Raw genomic sequence first — 21,084 nt, 5'->3', positions numbered from 1 at the left:
TGTCATTAACTGACAGATTGCTAACATTTGTGGTTAGCCGATACTTAAAACACCTATCCAGGAATTGTAAAATTTGGCAAAGGAACGCAACAGAGTAGTTATTTACGATGCAAGGACATTTGGAGATCTGTCAATCTCGACTCGTCTTTAAAGTCGGCTGCAATGTCGAACTCGCCCTTTGTGTTGATCAATTGCAGTCATCATGACTGCCATTTAGTTGGATAAAGTCAATGCTGGCAATCATTTATAACATCTATATGATTTTCTTTCATGTCATATCTAGTGTAAATCCCTGGGTCTTATCAGTTTACGCCACAAGAGAAGTCAGGAGACTCAGATCAACGATACATTTTATTCTCCATGATAAATGTGACAGTTTTCATGCAAAAGTTTGATAAACATTAGCTAAAAGAAACAGGCATTCATCTGACTAAATACAGTTAAATCATTTTGACTGGGGGAAGAGGTTAACATTTCAATGTGCCAATGTTGCTGTTGTGTCAACCGATTTATTTATTCTTGGCTGCCTTGGTTTAGTGAAAATGTTTGATAATGATTGATTTAAAGTTGCAATCTAACTTCTTTGTCTCCCATGGCCATGATACACTCAAAGATACAGATTGCACTATAAAGACCTTGAAATACATCAAACCCACAGATTTCATAGTTGGGGAAGTAATACTGAGGGGGGATTGATTTTAGACATACAAACAAGTTCTCATTGATAAGAATTCATAACCCACCAAGCAGGTAATTAAAAATGGGAAACGTTCAGTGCAAAGAAACTCTGCATGAGTACAACCAGACATTACAAAAGATTGAACAATTAAAAGTCACATATGCTAAATAGCAATAGGCAAATTCACATCTTTACAATCAAACAAATGAAAGGTGCATTTATATGCAGGAGGTCTATTGCTTCTTCCAAACATCAAGAGGCAATTCCCACTAAGGCACCCCTTCCCTTTGATGGAAAGACATTTCCCCAATTTGTATAATAATAATACTGATCATTTCCTTTGGTTGTTTTCCCAAGCAATGTGTTGAATAATACAGTTTGTCTTTTTTATTTTGCAAAACAATCTAGAAACCAACACCTTTTTTTTGTGCCCCTCTGAGATACAAACTAACCGAACATTTAACCACAAATAGATTATAATTCATAAACATTGTATGCTTTGACCATGTGCATATCAAACAGATACTATTCAAGCAGTCATTCACACCATACTTCATAGCAATCTTTAAACATTAAAAAAAAGACAGTGATTAAATGTCTCAATGTTGTCCCTTAAGTAGTGTTTCACTCAAAATACGTTGAAGCATTTCCTCAACTAAAAATATTTGAAAATGTGTGATATTGAAGAAAGGAGTTGGTGGTTAAGGGACTAACTCATACTTAAAAACAAAGTTTAACATAGGACAAGGTAACTTAATCTATGGGATAACTGTGGGTGATAATGCTACAAAGCATCTGTAAACTAAATGTGGTCAGGTGTTCTACATTGAATATCACAGTGTAAACACAGAAACAGACAAGGGCAGGGAAAACAACTTTCTAGCAGGCAGGTATCACAAGTTCACTTAACATGATGGAAGCTGTGTTAAAAACCTAACTGACTGTGTTTATAGTCTTAAACTACTTAAAAAATAAATACACTTAAATCTGAGATCCGCCCCAGGCGCATTTGTTATTGTTTTGAAGAAAGGAGCATCCAGCATTGTTGTAAAAAAAAAATTAAAACTCAGTACTGCTGTTCTATCGCGCATGCAATGATGTCCGAGGGGGGAAACAGTGTTCGTCTGTTGTTGTAAGATCGCAAATGGACGTGGCCGTTTCACTGCTATGGATTGCCGCTTAATTTTTTTTTTTTAAACTTGCATTGACATTAAGTCAATTCTGGAGTTGAAGCTACTACGTTTAATTCAAGTTCACTACATGTTTTAAATAAACAAGCAAAAACTAACAAGAAACACATTTTCTTTGAGCAAGCATCACCAACACACACACACACACACTAAACAAACATTTCTGCAAAAGCAATTGGTGCAGAACTACACAAAACTAGGCAAATCTATTTCAAAACATCTGGTGTCAAAATGCATTGCAGTTCTTGACAAACAGGTGCGTCTCATGGACCTATTGGGAAGGTAAAAAGTATAAAGAGACCATTTTAAAGGAAGTGCTTGGCTAAGAACTCTCAGTACTAGAGGCAAAAGGGGAGTGTAGGCCTACTTGCATTAGGAGATAAGACACTGACATGCATCCACACCAACATGCAGTCCCTGTTAAGATGACAAACTGATTTACAGCTGTAGCGGAGGTCCCCTGTGCGTAACTGTGTACAGTGTACGTGGATTCGTAAATTCCTTGTCAATATATTCCATCTGTATATGTTTATCATTTATATTCTGTTTGTTGATTCTGTTTACTGTGGCAGCACCATTTCACCGAATCAAATTCCAAGTAGGCCTATATGTAAATGTACTTGGGAGAATAAAAGTGACTGATTCTAATTCTAACAGTTTTACTGGCAGAACCATAGAAGGTTCAAAATAGTTTGAAATGTTAGAAAAAGTTGCAAATCTAGTCTCAGTTGGACAGGGAAGGTTTAGCTCGTCATTCTACAAATACTCTTTGTTGACAGAAATATAAGTAATCTATGAATCTTCTCTTATACAAGGGGGAATTAACACTGGCTAAATTAACTTGGGAAAAAAAAAGTCTCAAATCGAAGACCTAAAACTACACGGCATGCGCAGAATAATAGCTATCAAATAGCTATAATACAATTTACATAGCAATAAAATAGAAACTGGATGCCTCCTATTTTTTGCTTTAATACTTTTTTAAACTGCAGTACACAAAACTCTCCGGGGCTTTGTGAATAACCATGATATGAAACAAAGATGTAGGAATGCTAACTTTGTGGATAAACCCAAAGATCTACAAACCCAGAGAGAAAATAAAAATCTACATCGCACATACACACACTTGCCTGACCGACAATACACTGGCTCACGTAACACACAGTAGCAGAAATGCTGTGCTAATTCGTCAGGTTGCATCTTTAAGTGGGTATGGGTGGAGATGTAAGGCACTAGTCTGTATAATAAGTAAAGCATCCCCTCCATCTTCAGAGGTCATCCATACACAGTCTAGGGGAGCCTCAGTGGCAGCACTGGAACACAAGGGCTTCTCTCATTGCTCTGGGACCCCCAAACCGGTCATCAGTCTGTCGCCCATTCATCATCATCATCACCCAAACATTCACCAAGTCTCCACATTCATATTCTGCATGTCTGCCCAGGCTTTCCTCTGGAATGCCCTTCCATTGTGGTGTATGAGAGAGGAAAATCTGGTATCACATGAGAGAAGGTCCCACATTCAATCTTCAGTCAATCACAAGGGCAAACCACTTTGAGACTTGCCAAACAAGAACCAATGAGGTGGCAAGTTTCCAGACCTGTGGGACCTCTCAGAAAAGCCTAGAAGTGAGGAGCGGAGGGTGGAACTTCTGAAGCGGGGGGTTACACTTACAATCGGGTGAATGGGCCCACGTGGAGAGGTCCTCTCAGTTTCGGAGAGGAACAAGAGGATGAGGTGAGAGCAGAAAATGAGGGGGAGGAGGAGTAGGGAGCAGGGGAGGAGGAAGATGATCGTGGTTCGGAATCGTTGTTCAGTGTGAAGACAGTGGAGATGGCCACGTCCACGATACCTTGGCATAGCTCCGGGTAGAGTTTCCTAGAGGAGGGAGAGTTAACAGCGCAATTAATAAGATGCCATGCCAGTTAAATCAGACAGATTATATAGGGAGGAATTAATGGTCAAGAGTCCAGAAACTTTATCTAGCATGGAAAATCAATTCAAAGGACAATTTTACACTCAAGCACATTCAGATTCACCGGGAAGTCAGAGATCTTAAAATAAAACATCCATTAAATCCTAACATGAAAAGTTATTAAAGCACTCTAAGCCTTGAACAATGGAAAACATTTTCAAAGGAATTAACATTTCAGCCCAAACCTCTTGGCGTGAATGAACAAACAACTGCCGGTCAGTCGGAGTAGAGCACACACCATGCACAGGTCTCAAATCATTTAAATCAACAAAGATTCTATGAATAAAATGCAATGAATAACAGTCTAACGGATGTAGAGAGGATGACCCAACCGAGTGCAGGCAAGAGGATAAACAGGACAATAAGAGACACAGTTTTATAGCCTATTACTACCTGCTACGTTTTTATGACCACTGGGAGAAGAATATAAAATAGGACTGACTGTGCGCAGGCCGGAGCTCCATTGATCTCTATCAGCCACACCTTGAAGCTCTCATCCACCATGAAGTCAAAGCCGAAGAGCTGGAAGCTCTGATAGGACAAGTGCTTAGTGCTGATGGCAGGTTCAATGCATGTCAGACAGCTCCTAGGAGACCAAACAGAACAACCATTGTCAGGAGTCTAAGTATAGTATAGCCTAGCTGTGAAGCAAATACCTATAAATAACTATTTGTAGAACTTTGCAATGTTAATGGAAAGGCCACGTTTAAGGTCATTGAACAAAACTGTATTTTTCCATCTCCTTCAACAATGTAAAAAAACAGCACCGGAGAAGTAGCTACCTTATAATCTGCTTTATCTGAGGTAAAATGTTGGTCTCCAGCACTATGTTGTGGGTGCTCAGCAGGTACTGCCGGAACTCGTCGAAGAACATCTCGTTGCCCTCCTCGTAGCGGCCATAGTTCTGCGAGTGCTCTTTTTGGATGCAGTGGTTGGTCAGGTGGCTGGTCACGTCCTGGAAGTTGGAGCTGTCGTAGGGCTCCGAGGCCGTCCGCAGCACACCCTCCCGGTAAAGGTAGATGTTGTACTGATGGTCCACGAGCACCCAGCTCCTAAGAACACAACAGCAAACCCGCAGAGTCAGATTACTGGGAAAAACACCAGCGATAACATTTCTTATTTTGTTGTTCCTCAGACAGCTTGAATTGTGTATTAGAAGCCTATATGGTCTTTGTTGGTAATAAATGTGTAATAAACACACTAGATGTGCTATCACTCAAAGGTATTAGTATCAGCTGCTTACCTGATGTCAAATTTACGGTTGCCAGGTTGCAACAGTAGTGGTCTTTCTAGGTACTTCTGAATGACATGAACCTGCCCTTGATTATCAATGAACTCCAGCAATTGATTTGCATCGTGGGATATCAAAATCCCAGCACCTGGAACAAGAAAACCAACCCAAGCCTCATCTTTGTATACAATCCTTGGAATAGATATTTTGCCAACAAAGTGTTTGTAACTCCCTGGGTAGTCAAAAGGAAACTTCAAAAAATATGAGGCATGCATTAGCTTAAAAAGAGAGCTTCTTTAGGCAGCAATACTATAACACACCAGTCCCATAATACCAAATGACTACAGAATCTAGCAGTAGTAGAAATATGAGCCTCTAGACATGATGACTGTTTGGTACCTTTTGCTCCAGCAGATGACTTGGCGATCCACACTGTTCCCTCTCCGCTTTCCTTCTTTGAGTGATAAGAGGCCAGGAAAACTTCTCTTTCATCAGTCTTGGGGTTACTTTTCAGGTGGCTTATGCCATTCTTTGCAGGCGCAATGGGAGTGTTGAGGTTAGTAGGATAGATGATATACGATTCAGGCAACCAGTTGCCGGGATCTGGAAGCTCCGGGCTAGTCTTGATTAACCTGCACAATACAAAGTAAGCGGATATTGATGATATTTACAGTATCAGCAGGATTTAGTGAAAATTACAGCATCAAAGTGAAAATTATTACACTGGAACCTTTTCAACTCAAGGTTTGAAAATGCCTACTTGACTAAAGATGCTTTGCGGCACAACTTGTCTGCTCCTCTGTAATAATTCACCAGTTGCATCAGTCCAGGCTCATGACCTGTGGAGGAGAAACAAACACATGCAGAAAAAAAAAGGTTGAAAGTGATTACAATAGGGCGGTGTAAACAAGAATTTGTTTAGGTCCTCCCTCTCCGATGTCAAACACGGCATTTCAGTGTCCAATATAGCCTACTTGTGGCATTCAGTGACCAAGGATGCATGTGGATACAGTGATATCACCAAAATATGGTTATAATTTTGTAACAAAGTAGCAATAGACAATAAGCTCCAGGATAGTCAAGGCCAAACTCTTGATCATAAACTGAGACAGGGGTGGGCCACAAATGAATCATTCTGGAAAATTAATCAGTGGTTTAAGGGAGTAACTTTCTTTTTACTTTTGCATAATGTAGAGGTCTTGGTTTGACTCCCAAGGAGACTGGGCGCATTGCAGTGAGTGCCAGATTAGCACTTGTGATGTGTATCAGCCTATGGGCCTCCATCAGAGGTCTACATCAGCGGTTTCATGCGACACAATTCATGGGTTTAGCTCGAGGGCGAGAACAAGAATACTGACACTGCAACAAAACGCATTCAATGCAATGTAAGACCATTTACTGCGTATGCCAAAAGTGTTAACGCTTACCAAGCCGTCCAAATGGCAGTCTGTTCCGTTCGCCCAACATCAAGTTGAATCGGGGATTATCCTTTTTCAGTCTCTTCCATTGTCCAGTAGCGACGAGAATTTTGGAAACTTCAGCATAAATAGTACTGTTGTCGTCTCGGGCGACAAATGTATACATGGGTGAATTCATAATACCACAATATTATATGTGCAAAAACAACAAAAAAAACGAATTGTTTTCAAGCTCCGATGTAGCTAGTTGATTTAGCAGACTGGCTGGCAAGCGCTATCTCGCGGGCGGCTGTAGCATGATGAGGCAGCCATGTCCAGATTCTGAAAAAAATGAATGTCTTTCACGATGACAAAAGTCCTACTACATGTTGCATTACTCTGGTCTACATTTCACTCATGTTGCCCCAGATTAGGGTGTGACTACTTGGTCACACGTCTGGTCGAGAACCTATCTGGTGTGCTAACTAGCTAGCTTAGCTGTCAAAGCAGTATATTGCTGTCGATTACCCTGGTAGCTGGATATTTTTCTTCAGAATGTTTTGTTTGACTGGTTAACTATGTAAACTGCTACTTTGCTAAGATTTCAGCTGTTCAATTTGATGACAAAACGACCAAACAGAAGATATCCATAATGTTATGTTGCAGATCAACGGTCCTTTTATTCTTGGCCCACAGCTGTCATCCATCATCTGTCGTCACATGGAACGTGGATAAACATGACCTGCAATGGATTGTGGTTGATGTAGTCTTTCTATTCTGGTACCTCACTTGAGGTTATCAGATTAAATACCTTCTGTAGAGCAAAAAGCAATAAGGTAACTTTTAATTTCAATTTCAATTTGTGTATAACGAAAATATTGATGTAACTGTATATCCCAGAAAGCATATAATATATTTTAAAGGGTAAGGGCAGAGATTTAAGGGCCAGAGGTTTTGGTAGAGAAACATTTATTTTTGGTCAAAGAGAAACCTCTATTTTGATTGTTTGAAATTGATACAGATGTAACCCCTGAACAAATGTCCAGATTGAATGTATCTCATTCTCTTGAAAGCATGGGCCTCATAATGGTCAGATGAACTTGCCTCCTATTCAATACCCAGCAGATTATATTAATTAAATAATGAGACATAACATTATAAAGTTAAATGCAATGCAGAGCAATGTCCGGGGTCCAACACTGTTTGGACATACAGTACCAGTCAAAAGTTTGGACACGCCTAGTGTTTTTCTTTATTTTGACTATTTTCTACATTGTATAATAATAGTGAAGACATAAAAACTATGAAATAACACATGGAATCATGTAGTAGCCAAGAAAGTGTTAAACAAATCAAAATATAGCCACCATTTGCCTTGATGACAGCTTTGCACACTCTTGGCATTCTCTCAACCAGCTTCAGGAATGCTTTTCCAACAGTCTTGAAGGAATTCTCACATATGCTGAGCACTTGTTGGCTGCTTTTACTTCACTCTGCAGTCCAACTCATCCCAAACCATCTCAATTGGATTGAGGTCAGGTGATTGTGGAGGCCAGGTCATCTGATGCGGCACCATCACTCTCCTTCTAGGTCAAATAGCCCTTACACGGCCTGGAGGTGTGTTGTGGGTCATTGTCCTGTTGAAAAACAAATGTAGTCCTACCAAGCGCAAACCAGATGGGATAGTATATCACTACAGAATGTTGTGGTAGCCATGGTTAAGTGTGCCTTGAATTCTAAATAAATAATTGACAGTATCACCAGCAAAGCACCCCCACACTATCATATCCGCCATGCTTCACAGTGGGAACCACACCTACTACTGTATGCGTCTCTCAAAGACACAGCGGAACCAAACATTTCTAATTTGACTCATCAGATCAAAGGACAGATTTCCACCGGTCTAATGTCCAATGCTCGTGTTTCTTGGCAAAAGCAAGTCTCTTCCTTTTATCTGTGTCTTTTAGTAGTGGTTTCTTTGCAGCAATTCGACCATGAAGGCTGCAATTTCTGAAACTGGTAACTCTAATGAACTAATCCTCTGCAGCAGAGGTAACTCTGGGTCTTCCTTTCTTATGGCGGTCCTCATGAAAGCCAGTTTCATCATAGCGCTTGATGGTTTTTGCGATTGCACTTGAAGAAACTTTCAAAGTTCTTCAAATGTTACACCTTGACTGACCTTCATTTCTTAAACTAATGATGGACTGTCATTTCTCTTTGCTTATTTGAGCTGTTCTTTCCATAATATGGACTTAGTCTTTTACCAAATAGGGCTGTCTTCTGTATACCACCCCTAGCTTGTCACAACACAACTGATTGGCTCAAACGCATTAAGAAGAAAATAAATTCCACAAATTAACTTTTAACAAGGCACACCTGTTAATTGAAATGCATTATAGGTGTCTACCTCATGAAGCTGGTTGAGAGAATCCCAAAAGTTTGCATAGTTGTCATCAAGGCAAAGGGTGACTACCCTGAAGAACCTCAAATATAAAATATATTTTGATTTGTTTAACACTTTTTTGCTTACTATGTGATTCCACTTGTATTATTTCATAGTTTTGATGTCTTCACTATTATTCTACAATGTAGAAAATAGTAAAAATAAAGAAAAACCTTTTGAATGAGTAGGTGTGTCCAAACTATTGACTGGTACCGTATATAGACTTGACTGACTAGACTGGACTGGAGTATACTTGACTGGACTAATTGGCCTGGACTGACTGAACTTGAACTGAACTTATTGGACTGGATTTTCTGGACTTGCCAAGACTATCCCTAATTAAACGGAACATATTTTAATTTCCAAAGTACAGTAGCAGTTTTCTGGTATTAGCCATATCTTCACCACCAGATGGCGTCATGCACTTGATTTGAGAGGGGAGGGCTCAGGGTTAGGCCCAGTTCGAATTGTACCCTAGACTATAGTGCCTTACCTCCCTTACACAAGTGTTCACAGGAGGTGTAAACATAAGTCCCATCTAGCCCTACGTATAGCTACATAGATCTACAAATCCCTGCATGATTGAGAAACGAGTGTTGCGTAGGAGTGACATCACCTGACGTATGCCAAGCTTATGGTTGTGTTGCAGCAATTCGAACCAGTGACCTTTAAGTTACTGGCCCAATACTCTTAACCACTAGGCTACCTGCCTCAGCAGGAACAAATCACAGATAGCAGCTGTGTTGGTGCAGCTGCAGAGATGTACTTTGGTGTACAAGATTTTACTGCAGAAGAGTTACAAGCTGTGCTGAGTGATAGTGTCCTGTCCTCCCAGGCTGCGGCCTGGTGTAGCATCAGTTCGGGCCAAGTAGTGGAATAGTGGAGAGGTTTTTTAATGGGTGTAGGGTTAGTTGGTAGGGCAATTTCTTTACGAAGCGTAATGAACTCACAGTCCAGAAGAGTAGCTGGAAACACACTGCTATGGCAGTGGACGATGCCCAACAGTCTGTGGATGTCAGTCAGTCGATGATCCTGAAATATTAGTTGTGAAGAAGGTTGATTTTGTTGCGTTTATTGCTCTAGTGATTATTTGTACAGGACAATTGAACAAAAAATCTAAGAAACTGGAAATCATTGTGAAAGTGTCTAAAAGGTTCTTTGATCTCCAAGATTTCACAGCTGAAACATTGCAGACAATACTGTCTTTTTTTATTTGATTTATTTAACCTTTATTTAACCAGGTAGGCTAGTTGAGAACAAGTTCTCCTTTACAACTGCGACCTGGCCAATATAAAGCAAAGCAGTTTGACACATACAACAACACAGAGTTAGACATGGAATAAACAAACATACAGTCCGTAATACAGTAAGGAAAAAAGTATGTATATATACAGTGTGTGCAAATGAGGTAAGATAAGGGAGGTAAGGCAATAAATAGGCCATAGTGGCAAGGTAATTACGATATAGCAATTAATCACTGGAGTGATAGATGTGCAGAAGATGAATGTGCTAGTACTGGGGTGCAAAGGAGCAAAATAAATAAATAACAGTATGGGGATGAGGTAGTTGGATGAGCTATTTACAGGTGGGCTATGTACAGGTGTAATGATCTGTGAGCTGCTCTAACAGCTGGTGCTTGAAGTTAGAGAGGGAGATAAGACTCTCCAGCTTCAGTGATTTTTGCAGTTTGTTCCAGTCATTGGCAGCAGAGAACTGGAAGGAGAGGCGGCCAAAGTAGGAATTGGCTTTGGGGTTGACCAGTGAAATATACCTGCTGGAGCGCGTGCTGCGGGTGGGTGCTGCTATGGTGACCAGTGAACTGAGATAAGGCCGGGCTTTACCTAGAAAAGACTTGAAAATGACCTGGAGCCAGTGGGTTTGGCGACAAGTATGAAGCGAGGGCCAGCCAACGAGAGCATACAGGTAGTATATGGGGCTTTGGTGACAAAATGGATGGCACTGTGATAGACTACATCCAATTTGTTTAGTAGAGTGTTGGAGGCTATTTTGTAAATTACATCGCCGAAGTTGAGGATTGGTAGGATAGTCAGTTTTACGAGGGTATGTTTGGCAGCAATGAGTGAAGGATGATTTGTAGCGAAATAGGAAGCCAATTCTAGATTTAATTTTCTGAAGATGCTTCCCCCTCTCAGGCCCCAGAGCCTGTGTAGGTATCTAAGTACATTTTAGTAAGTGAAAGATTACATTGATTTTTGTTTAGCTTTATTTATTTATTATTATTTATTTATTTTATTTTCATTCAAGTATTTTACCCCACCCAGTTGGTGGTGGCAATACACCTTTTTGGATGGAGTCTGCCAATAAAACCATGTAAAACCAAGTTTTATTTATATCTAACTAGGCAAGTCAGTTAAGAACAAATTCTTATTTACAATGACGGCCTACAACGGTCAAACCCAGACGATGGGCCAATTGTGTGCTGCCCTATGGGACTCCCAATCACAGCCGGTTGTGATACAGCCTGGATTCAAACCAGGGCATCTGTAGTGACACCTCTAGCCCTGAGATGCAGTGCCTTAGACTGCTGTGCCACTCAGGACCCCCATGGTATATTGGGGGGAGTCATCACTGGGGTTCCAATATCTATGTCCATAGATGATGTTAAAGAAAATTTGAAGGGAGGCAGAGTGATTGAGTCCTAAAGGTTGATCAGTAGGAAAGAGGGTCAAAGAAGTGAAAGCTTATCAGGGATGCTGAGGTTTGAGGAATTTTTCCTGGAAAAGTACATATAGGATTCCTTAGTTTCAATGTTAGAGAATTTGTCCCATATGCACTGCAATGTTTTAGATGTCAAAGAATGGGACATGTAGCTGCTCATTGTAAAGGAAAGAAAATATGTGCCATGATTACGGTGAATGTTGAAGCAATGTGAAGGTTAAGTGCTGTAATTGTGGGGAGAACTCAGTGTAGCATTTGGTGGATGACAGGTGCAGAGAGACGCTAGAGAGGCTCAGAGATATAGGATCAGTCATGATGTATTATATGCAGAGGCTGTCAAACAGATTGGTAGAAATACAGCGCGGACTGATGGAGCTTATAAGGATGTTCCTGTAGTAAGTGGACCTACTGTTGGGGCTGGTGCTTCTGATGGTCCTGGCATGGTTCCGAAATCTTGCGTTCATGAACGTGCGGTGCCAAAGTTGACTTCATAGCTTTTATTTGTAAGGTTATCAATAAGATTTGGGTTGTGGAAAGCAGAAATGCCAGGTTGAAGGTTATTGTGGAGATGGCAAAAGTGATATTGGGGGTAACAGATGTTACTGTTGATATGGCTGTTGACATGCTGAACAAGGGTGGAGTTTTTCAGCATGATTTAGATCAAGTTTAATGGGGTTAGGGGGTTGGGGAGTTGGTAGGGATTTATTTGGTTTAGAAATGTATTTTCATGGCAGTATGTGTGGTGCAGCGGTCTAAGGCACTGCATCTCAGTGCAAGAGGTGTCACTACAGTCCCTGGTTTGAATCCAGACTGTATCACATCTGGCCATGATTGGGAGTCCGATAGGGCGGCGCACAATTGGCCCAGCATTGTCTGGGTTTGGCCGTCATTGTAAATAAAACCTTTTTTTAACTGACTTCCCTAGTTAAATAAAGGTTAAATAAAAATATATATTTAAAAAAAATAGTATAGAATTGGGCAGAATACATTCCAGCACAATAGATGGCAGCATGCACTTTAAAGTTTGTTTGCGGTCCGCCATGATATCATTGAAGAAGAAGACATAAAAATAATTAATGAAGAAGAAGAAAAAGAAGAAGAAGAAAGGTCACCTGACGTGCCAAAAGATAACATAGGGTTGAGTTCAAAGAGTTGGCGCGGGAATCATTTTTTGTACTTCCAGCTGCGAATGTGATATTGATATAACAACTTTTCCGTGGTGCAAAAAGTTATGCTCTCTATTTTCCAATCTACAACTGTTTGTTACTTATCTGTGGTAAGTCGAGATATGTCTAACACGACAGTTACAGTCGGTTAGTAGCTAAGTCAACTGGCTAACTTGGATCTTGCTATCTTAGCCGGTACTACAGTAGTTTAGCCGGTACTACAGTAGTTTAGCCGGCACTACAGTAGTTTAGCTGGTACTACAGTAGTTAGCTAAACAGTCTAGGAACAGTGAGCTAACGTTAGCCAACAATGGAGCCCCGTTTCCATGGCATTGGCACTAGCTCGAATTTGGCGCTGGTTCGGGGGAAACCCGGGCTAGCGCATCCCTCTTTCCTGAGACAATGAGCATCCTAAATGTAAATTGTGTTGCAAGTCGTTTTGTTTCAGTCGCGCAGCATTTATCAAGGCTTTGTTATGAGAATATGCTCAGCGTGAGTGAGAAATGACAACAGTAATTTGGCTGGAGCCAATGCTAAGGGGTACATATTTGACACTACGTTATCTTTCACTTATCGGTATATTCATCATCACAATATGTCATAGCTGGCTATGTAAGTTTAGCTACTTGTAAGTCTAGACATTACTTACATTGAATAAGTGTTATAATGTGGTGATGTCTTTTTTTTTAAGACTCATGGAATTTATCAAATGTGTGTGTGTGTGTGTGTGTGTGTGTTGTTTGCTTGGCTGCTTCTTGTGTCATGCATTTTTAATGACTCCTGTCCCCCATTCCTCAAACAGGCGGGAGCACGCCAGGCATGAGTGGTGCACACCTGGGCGAGTGGCAGAGGAGATCCTTTGACATTTCATCTGGCACCTGCACACCTGAACAGACGGCAGACGCCTATCGGGTGCACATCCTTGCCATACAATATGCATGGGCGAGCGCCCAGCTCTCTCAGGCCGGCACGGGCAGCCTGCTCAGGACCTACTCGGAGCGCTATGCTGCAGTGCTGGACTCGGAAGAACCTCGCACGGGGCTTAACAACTATGCAGAGAGCGTACTGAACCTGGCCTGCAGTCAGAGGAACCACAGCGACAAATGGGAATCGTCCCTGACAACTGCGGGTGTGCTGGAGCTGCCTTGCGTGCGGAAGATGCTTCGGGCTGGGACGGGGTGGAAAGTCCCTTTTGGCACCTGCAGATGTTAACATCTTCGTTGGACAAGAGAACAGAGGCAGCGCCCTGTCTCTTCCTTCCACTGGACTCGAAGCTGCAGAGACTCCATTCAAAGCATTGGGACCCCCATCATGGCCCAAGCCTGAGGGCAACAGCACTTTCAGCATTTTACATAGTGCTACAGCAGAAAGACCAAGAGGTGCTCAGGGAGTCCCCAGCTACCCCCCTTCCTCTGCTGGCCCCCCCTCAGCATGGGCTCAGTCTCTGTTTTGCCAGCACTCCTCAGCTCCACCACAACCAAACCCAGCCCCTGCAGGTCACCAGTCTGTCTTAAACTCTAACACCTCCAAGAGGAAGACGTTTTACAACTCTGGTGAAGAGAATGGCAGAGGGGGGGCATCTGGAGGACAGGCAAGGCAAGACCCATGCAGTGGTGGCACAAACTTCAAAACGGCAAGGGAGCAGTTTATTGTTGATCAGCAGAAAAAACACCCCCACCAGTCCCAGAGAGCCCAGCAGTCCCCTGCGATGGCAGCTGCCATCGGGGGTGCCACTAAGAAGTCATTGGGGGCCAACAGACCACGGGACATTTTCCAAATTTGTGTCCCCCATGTCGAGGCCAGAGGACAAAGAGAGTGTTGTCGGTAGCAGCAATGCTCAGGAGACTCAGCCAGTAGACGAGCATCTGAAAAAGTTTGAGCCCAAGATCATCGAGCTTATCATCAGTGAAATTATGGACGATGGACCGCCCGTAGCCTGGGACGACATCGCTGCCCTGAAGTTTGCAAAGGCCATGATAAAGGAGATTGTGGTGTGGCCTATGCTCCGGCCTGACATCTTCACTGGCCTCCGTGGTCCATCCAAAGGCATCCTTCTATTCGGGCCCCGGGCACAGGAAAAACTCTGATCGGGAAGTGCATTGCTTGCCAGTCAGGGGCCACCTTCTTCAGCATCAGTGCTCTCACCTCGAAGTGGGTGGGGGAGGGAGAGAAGATGGTTAGAGCACTCTTCGCCATCGTCCGCTGCCATCAGCCAGCTGTTATCTTCATCGACGAGATCGACTCTTCTGTCCCAGCATACGGACGGTGAGCACGACTCATCCCAACGGATAAAGACAGAGTTCCTGGTTCAGCTGGACGGGGCAGCCACCTCAGCCGACGACAGCGTCCTGGTGGTGGGGGCCACCAACCGCCCTCAGGAGATAGACGAAGCGGCCCGGTGCCGCCTTGCCAAGCGTCTCTACATCCCCCTCCCCGAGGCAGCAGCCCGACGGCAGATAGTCTCTCACCTCATGGCCCGCGAGAAGAGCCAGCTGGGAGAGGACGAGCTGGAGACCGTGGTCACAGGGACGGAGGGCTTTTCTGTTGTTTCGGGAGGCAGCGCTTGGCCCCATCCGGAGCATCCAGCTCCGTGACATCGCCACCATCACCCCCGACCAGGTGCGGCCCATCCTCCACTGTGACTTCCAGGAGGCCCTGAGGACAGTAAGGCCCAGCGTCTCAGCCAAAGACCTGGAGCTCTATGAGGGGTGGAACAAGACTTTTGGTTGTGGTCGTTGATCTGGGCAGCAGTATAGACTCACATTGCAAATATCAGCCTATATTTAACATTTACTGCTGTTGGGGATATATTTAATTTGTTTTGTTCAGTAAATGACCTTTCATTTAAATGTTAGTTTTCCTGCGACAGACTACCATAAGATGAGGCTTTTTAAAATATTATTTCTGAGTGTTAACTTGATTTTTCACTTACTGATCCATGGCACAGTATATCTATTCACAAATATATGTTATTAGTTTTTTTACACTTGGATTCACTAAATAAGATTTTGGTCTAAGTAATATGTTCTTAAAAGTTGCTGAATTTTTTTCTATGGTAATGCATTGCTAACAGCTTTTCCTTTTGTACACAGAGAGGAAATGTGGCAAAGCATTTTTCTGAGGGTGGGTTATGGGGCCATGTGGCCATATGTTCCCTTTTCACTCCATTTGCTACCTGTTTATCCGAAGTAGATGAATATAGGCCTACATCAGCTATCAGTTTCTCATCAACTCGGTTTGTTTAAGGTCCAATGCAGCTATTTTTATCTCTATCAAGTCATTTCTGGGTAAAAATGAAGTACCTTACTGTGATTTGTTTTAAATTAAAATGGTTAAAAAAATATTTAAAAAAATAGCTTATCACATAGCAATTTCTAAAGTAATAATTTAGCTAGGACTGTCAGGGAGTGGTCTGAGTGGGGAGGGGAAAACTAGCTGTTATTGGCAGAGCGGTTTGAAACTCTTGGTCTATTTACTGTGTTTTATATATATTTCCACACTAAGGGGTTGGAGTAATACTGTGAAGATGATGATAATGCCCTTTTAGTGTTGAGGCTGTTTGAGAAGACCACCTGAAATTTGAGCCTGGTTTGGTGGAGTTTTGGCCTGCTGGCGAGATCACCAGGCGGTATAAGATAAAGGTAAACTATGCAGAAATCGCCTCGCCATTTGCTGGTTGTAAAAATTCTAATACTTTGCCTAATTTCTGTTTGTGACAAAACAAGTATAGTGTAGAGAATTGTTGTGGCATCTAAACCACTGTGACTATTTTTGGTTTTGGAAAAAATATTTATTTTCAGCTGTTTAAAGCTGGTGTACAAAACTGAAAGTAAAAGACGAAGAAATGAAACTTAAGAATGAGAGGCATAGAAATGTAGCACAGAACAGATCTACCGCTTCTTAGACTTTAAATTAGAATGACAAATCTATAACGCATATTTCTATGTGAGTCTGGTCAGTCGCCCAAAAAGTTTTAATAGATGAATAACAAAGAGTGTTTCAAACCTCTCTACCAATAACAGCTAGTTTTCAGGTTACTGATCCCTTCCATTAGGCTCATGCAACTAGGCTTCTCACTCAGACAACTCCCAGACAGACCTAGCTAAATTCTTGCTTAAGAAATTGGTCTTTGGTAAGAAGCATTTTTTTTCTCCTTTTTTTACCATTTTCATTGTAAAAAAAGATAACCGTAAGGGGCCTTTAACTAATGGATGTGCCAACCATGGCTGGGGAAGTTGGTTAACGCTGAGAGTATCCTGGTCTCATGTTAAGGCTTGCCCACAGATCTGCCTTGTATTGCCTCTCTTCCTGCCACAGTGACTATGTGCTATTAAACTGGTACTTGACAAAACAGGAAAACTCATTTAATGTTTGTGTAAGAATCCATATTTGAATTATCCCAAAACAAGTACTTTTGGTATCCTGCTGATCTCACAAAGCTATTTAGTCAGGTTTCACCAAATGCAAGACTGTCCTCTCCTGAAAGCCACAACTTTTTTCCTTCTCTGCCAATTCTTGGTCCTCCAGATGCACAAGGAGTCAACAGAGATTTTGAATGTAGTTGATCTCCTTTTCAGTTGAACGCCTTTCTGGACATAGACTGCCACTGGTCGAGGAGTAGACGATTATAGATTGTGCACACATGAAATGAAATTGTAATGTAATTTTCATGAAACAATCTTTGAAAAACTGGAAGACCATGAAAAAAGTATTTCATGTATTTTTCATCTTTTTGTCAAGTCGCTGATTAATATTTCAGAGTTCTGGGGCTGGCTTCAGTGTTGAAACTTTGTAAAATTAGCCAGCAATGCAAGTACTGAGCATATCCCAGAGGGCTGGTGGAAGCTTGTCAGAACAGCGGGGCTCCCCGCAGCTGGACCGGGCCAGATGCACAGAATTCCTCAGGCGCTGGCAGATCCAGCCACTTGACACCAAGAATAATGTCATCTTCTACCGTCATGTATCTTTAACACCTTATGTTATATGTCTAGGAATGTTGGGTTGAGTTTTGGCTTTGAATTGAAGTTGAACAGTACTAGGCTACAAAGGAAAATGATCCCTGTCAAGAGGATATAAGATGATACACTGGCGATAAACATGTCTTATGTATTATTTTAGTTGCTGACGGCCAAATAGGCCCATAAATCCATGTTTCACAGTATTATGCCCTTTTATTTGTCCCAGTTTAAGCTACGATCACGGTCGCCCACGGTCTGCGCATGTAATCTAAACCCGTGAGGACCAGTATGACATTTGCAGTCCATGGATAAACGCTTTCCCAACAATTCCTAAGATTAACAGATATGACTTGTGGGCATGTTAAATTGTGATGCTTTTTCCATGATCTTTTACTCTGGACATAATCTGGCATGGTCAAATAGGATCCTCCCTAATGGAATAGTTCACTGATTCTTAAATGGTAGAGTAGGCCTATTTCAGTAAACTGTCCGAAAGGGGAAGTGACATTTGGGATTCTGGCAGGGGGGGAGTGTGTTGGCCAGATTATCCCTTTTATGCAAATGTCCTCCCTCCCCTGTTAGGTCCCAGTGAAGCGTGGAGGGAGCCTCGGTGCTGCCCACAGCTGCTTCCCATTTCTGCAGAATCAAATAGTAGCCATCTGGAAGGACACCGTTGTCGCTGCACAGCCCTGATGAGCTCCTCTGCTGGGCCTCGCCTCTCTCTCCAGGAAGCTAGGCTTGGTCCTCTGAGCCCTGGCCCTAGCCTCATGCTCCACTGCCTCATCCTCAGTGTGCTAGCTAGTTGTCCACTCTCTTGTTCTGTGTCCCCCCCTGGTCATGTATTTCACTCTTCTAGGTTATCTCTGTGCTATATGTAGCATTCACCCACATCTTCTCTCTGGCCTGGCATTCCTTTCTCTGGTCCTCTGTGTGTTAGCCCCCCCCAACCCCGGCAGTCATTCTGTCTGGTTCTGGGTGTTAGCATCTCCCCCCAACCCCGGCAGTCATTCTGTCTGGTTCTGGGTGTTAACACCCCCCCTGGCAGTCATTCTGTCTGGTTCTGTGTGTTAGCATCCCCCCAACCCCGGCAGTCATTCTGTCTGGTTCTGTGTGTTAGCATCCCCTCCCCCAACCTCGGCAGTCATTCTGTCTGGTTCTGTGTGTTAGCATCCCCTCCCCCCAACCCCGGCAGTCATTCTGTCTGGTTCTGTGTGTAAGCACTCTTTTCTCTCAGGTGATCATGTCCAGTGTTCAGTGCCCTGCCTTGTAGATATTTTCCTGAATTCTGAGCCTTACTCCTCTATTGCTAGATCTTTTTGAACTACAGTAAATTACCTAATCAAATCCTCTGTCCTTCAAGCCCTAGTGTACCGCTGCTTGGTGTTCATGTGGTTTCATTATATCATTCATCTATTTCTATTTTAACCTGATATAGTCAGGACCCTTTAGCAAGCCCATGTTGGAGTTAGAAGTCATGAAAAGTATCATACGCGTAGTTTAAATACAATAAGCATTCATTTATTCAGCATTAATTCAAGTTGGCTGCAATGTTTTTGCGTTGGAAAAAATATATATATATTTTCACCTGGAATATGAATGTCAATCATTCAGTCTTTTTTTCCGTGACAAGTAGTGGCGACATTTTGAATGACTGGCACGTTGTGAACTTACCGATTTAGGAACGTTTGAGAAAGTGCAATTACATTTCATATTTCTATAAATGTATTTATCCATTTGGTTATCATGGCAGTAATGAAAGTATTGAGAGGTTTGCTCACTCAAGTGTTTCGGGTCATGTACTGCCCGTCTAGTTTTGCCTATAGGCTATTCTCAATGAGTGAAATGTACAGAGCAAACACAGCTCTCTATTCCACGGTATATTGTCAGATCAATATTATTTGCTTTAAATGTATAAATGTACCAGATGTTGCACCCTGATGATTCTGAATTGCTTTTAATAACTACAATTAATTTTCATTCAAATATCCACGTGTAGAAATGGAATAGTGTGAAACGTTTGCTATGGACATGAGTCCAGCGGGAAAATACAATGCATCCTCTATTTTACCTGCCACTGGTGAATCTTACTATGAAAAAATACCAAATATCAGTATTATTTTGGGGTATGTAAAATATCCTTTATTGATATTTTCAAGCATGATATACAGTATGAGTAAAGTTACTTTAAAAGTTCAGTTCAAATTGAGAGTAACATTTTCTCAAAAGCTGGGACAAAACTGAATACCATCCATACTTTATATCAAACAAAAATATATTTCAGTAAATAACACTCGAGTTCAGTCATTCATTTATTCAACTCAAATCCATCTATCACATTTGATTAATGGTAGGGAATGTTTGAACTGAACAAATCAAACATAGGAAACCCTAACACCAACTAATAAATTACAAAAAGAAACACATGCATGTGTACACAGCATAAATAATGAATACAAAACTTTATACCATGGCATTGTTGAATTCTCATTTCTGATTGGCTTGAAGGGCATTCTAGAGCGTGCATTATTTAAGCAATAAGGCCAGAGGGGGCGTGGTACAGTATATGGCCAATATACCACGGCTAAGGGCTGTTCTTAAGCACAATGCAACACGGGATGCCTGGATACAGCCCTTAGCCGTGGTATAGTAAATTGGCCATATACCACAAACCCCCGAGGTGCTTTATTGCTATTATAAACTGGTTACCAACATAATGAGAGCAGAAAATATAAATGTTTTGTCATACCCGTGGTATACAGACTGATATACCACAGCTGTCAGCCAATCAACATTCGAACCACCCAGTTTTTAATTGCCTTTATAAACTGGGTGGTTCGAGCCCTGAATGCTCATTGGCTGAAAGCCATGGTACATCACGGGTATGACCAAATATTTATTTTTACTGTTCTAATTATGTTGGTAAGCAGTTTGTAATAGCAATAAGGCACCTCGGGGGTTGTGGTATTTTGACCATATATATTATTGGTTAAATAATGCACGGTATATTATATATACTGCTTATGGATGTAGTTCATTCTATAGTTCATTCTTGCATGTTTTGTTTGAGCTCATTTTGAAAGCAAAAGTCAAATTGAAAACAATGTTGGTATTGTTGAATTCCCAATTTTCATAATAGCAAGCTAGGACTGATGGTTTGGTTAGCTAAACAGGCATGGGCTCCTGAGTGGCGCAGGGGTCTAATTACAGACACCCTGGTTCGAATCCAGGCTGTATCACAACCGGCCATGATTTTGAGTTCCATAGGGCGGTGCACGATTGGCCCAGCGTCGTCTGGGTTTGGTCGGTGTAGGCAGTCATTGTAAATAAGAATTGGTTCTTAACTAACTTGCCTGGTTAAATTTAAAAGT

General features: G+C 41.9%; 1 protein-coding gene and 1 pseudogene across 1 annotated transcript; one reads left to right on the top strand and one right to left on the bottom strand.

The window, feature by feature from the left end:
• Positions 1 to 338: 338 nt before the first annotated feature.
• Positions 339 to 7,200, bottom strand: LOC112252826 (tubulin--tyrosine ligase). Its single transcript, XM_024424462.2, has 7 exons — positions 6,501 to 7,200; positions 5,834 to 5,912; positions 5,473 to 5,705; positions 5,086 to 5,221; positions 4,625 to 4,894; positions 4,285 to 4,428; positions 339 to 3,745 (listed from the first exon to the last, which is right to left on the bottom strand). The coding sequence occupies exons 1-7, from the start codon at positions 6,667 to 6,669 to the stop codon at positions 3,538 to 3,540; spliced, it is 1,239 nt and encodes a 412-aa protein (XP_024280230.1). The 5' UTR covers positions 6,670 to 7,200; the 3' UTR covers positions 339 to 3,537.
• A 5,465-nt stretch (positions 7,201 to 12,665) lies between these two features.
• LOC112252825 lies at positions 12,666 to 18,702 on the top strand (annotated as a pseudogene).
• Positions 18,703 to 21,084: the final 2,382 nt, after the last annotated feature.

This window comes from Oncorhynchus tshawytscha, linkage group LG06, assembly GCF_018296145.1.
Source record: "Oncorhynchus tshawytscha isolate Ot180627B linkage group LG06, Otsh_v2.0, whole genome shotgun sequence".
NCBI lineage: Eukaryota > Metazoa > Chordata > Actinopteri > Salmoniformes > Salmonidae > Oncorhynchus > Oncorhynchus tshawytscha.
Note: the sequence above shows the minus strand (reverse complement) of the source record. Positions and strands in the feature narration are given on the sequence as shown.

Bases quoted from the DNA above. Each gene is read 5' to 3' on its own strand.
- LOC112252826 (XM_024424462.2), bottom strand. From the start codon at position 6,669: ATGAATTCACCCATGTATACATTTGTCGCCCGAGACGACAACAGTACT. The intron at 5,222-5,472 runs GTACCAAACAGT...TTCTTGTTCCAG, and splicing joins GTCATCTGCTGGAGCAAAAG to GTGCTGGGATTTTGATATCC. The intron at 3,746-4,284 runs GTCAGTCCTATT...TCCCTCCTCTAG, and splicing joins GGAGCTCCGGCCTGCGCACA to GAAACTCTACCCGGAGCTAT.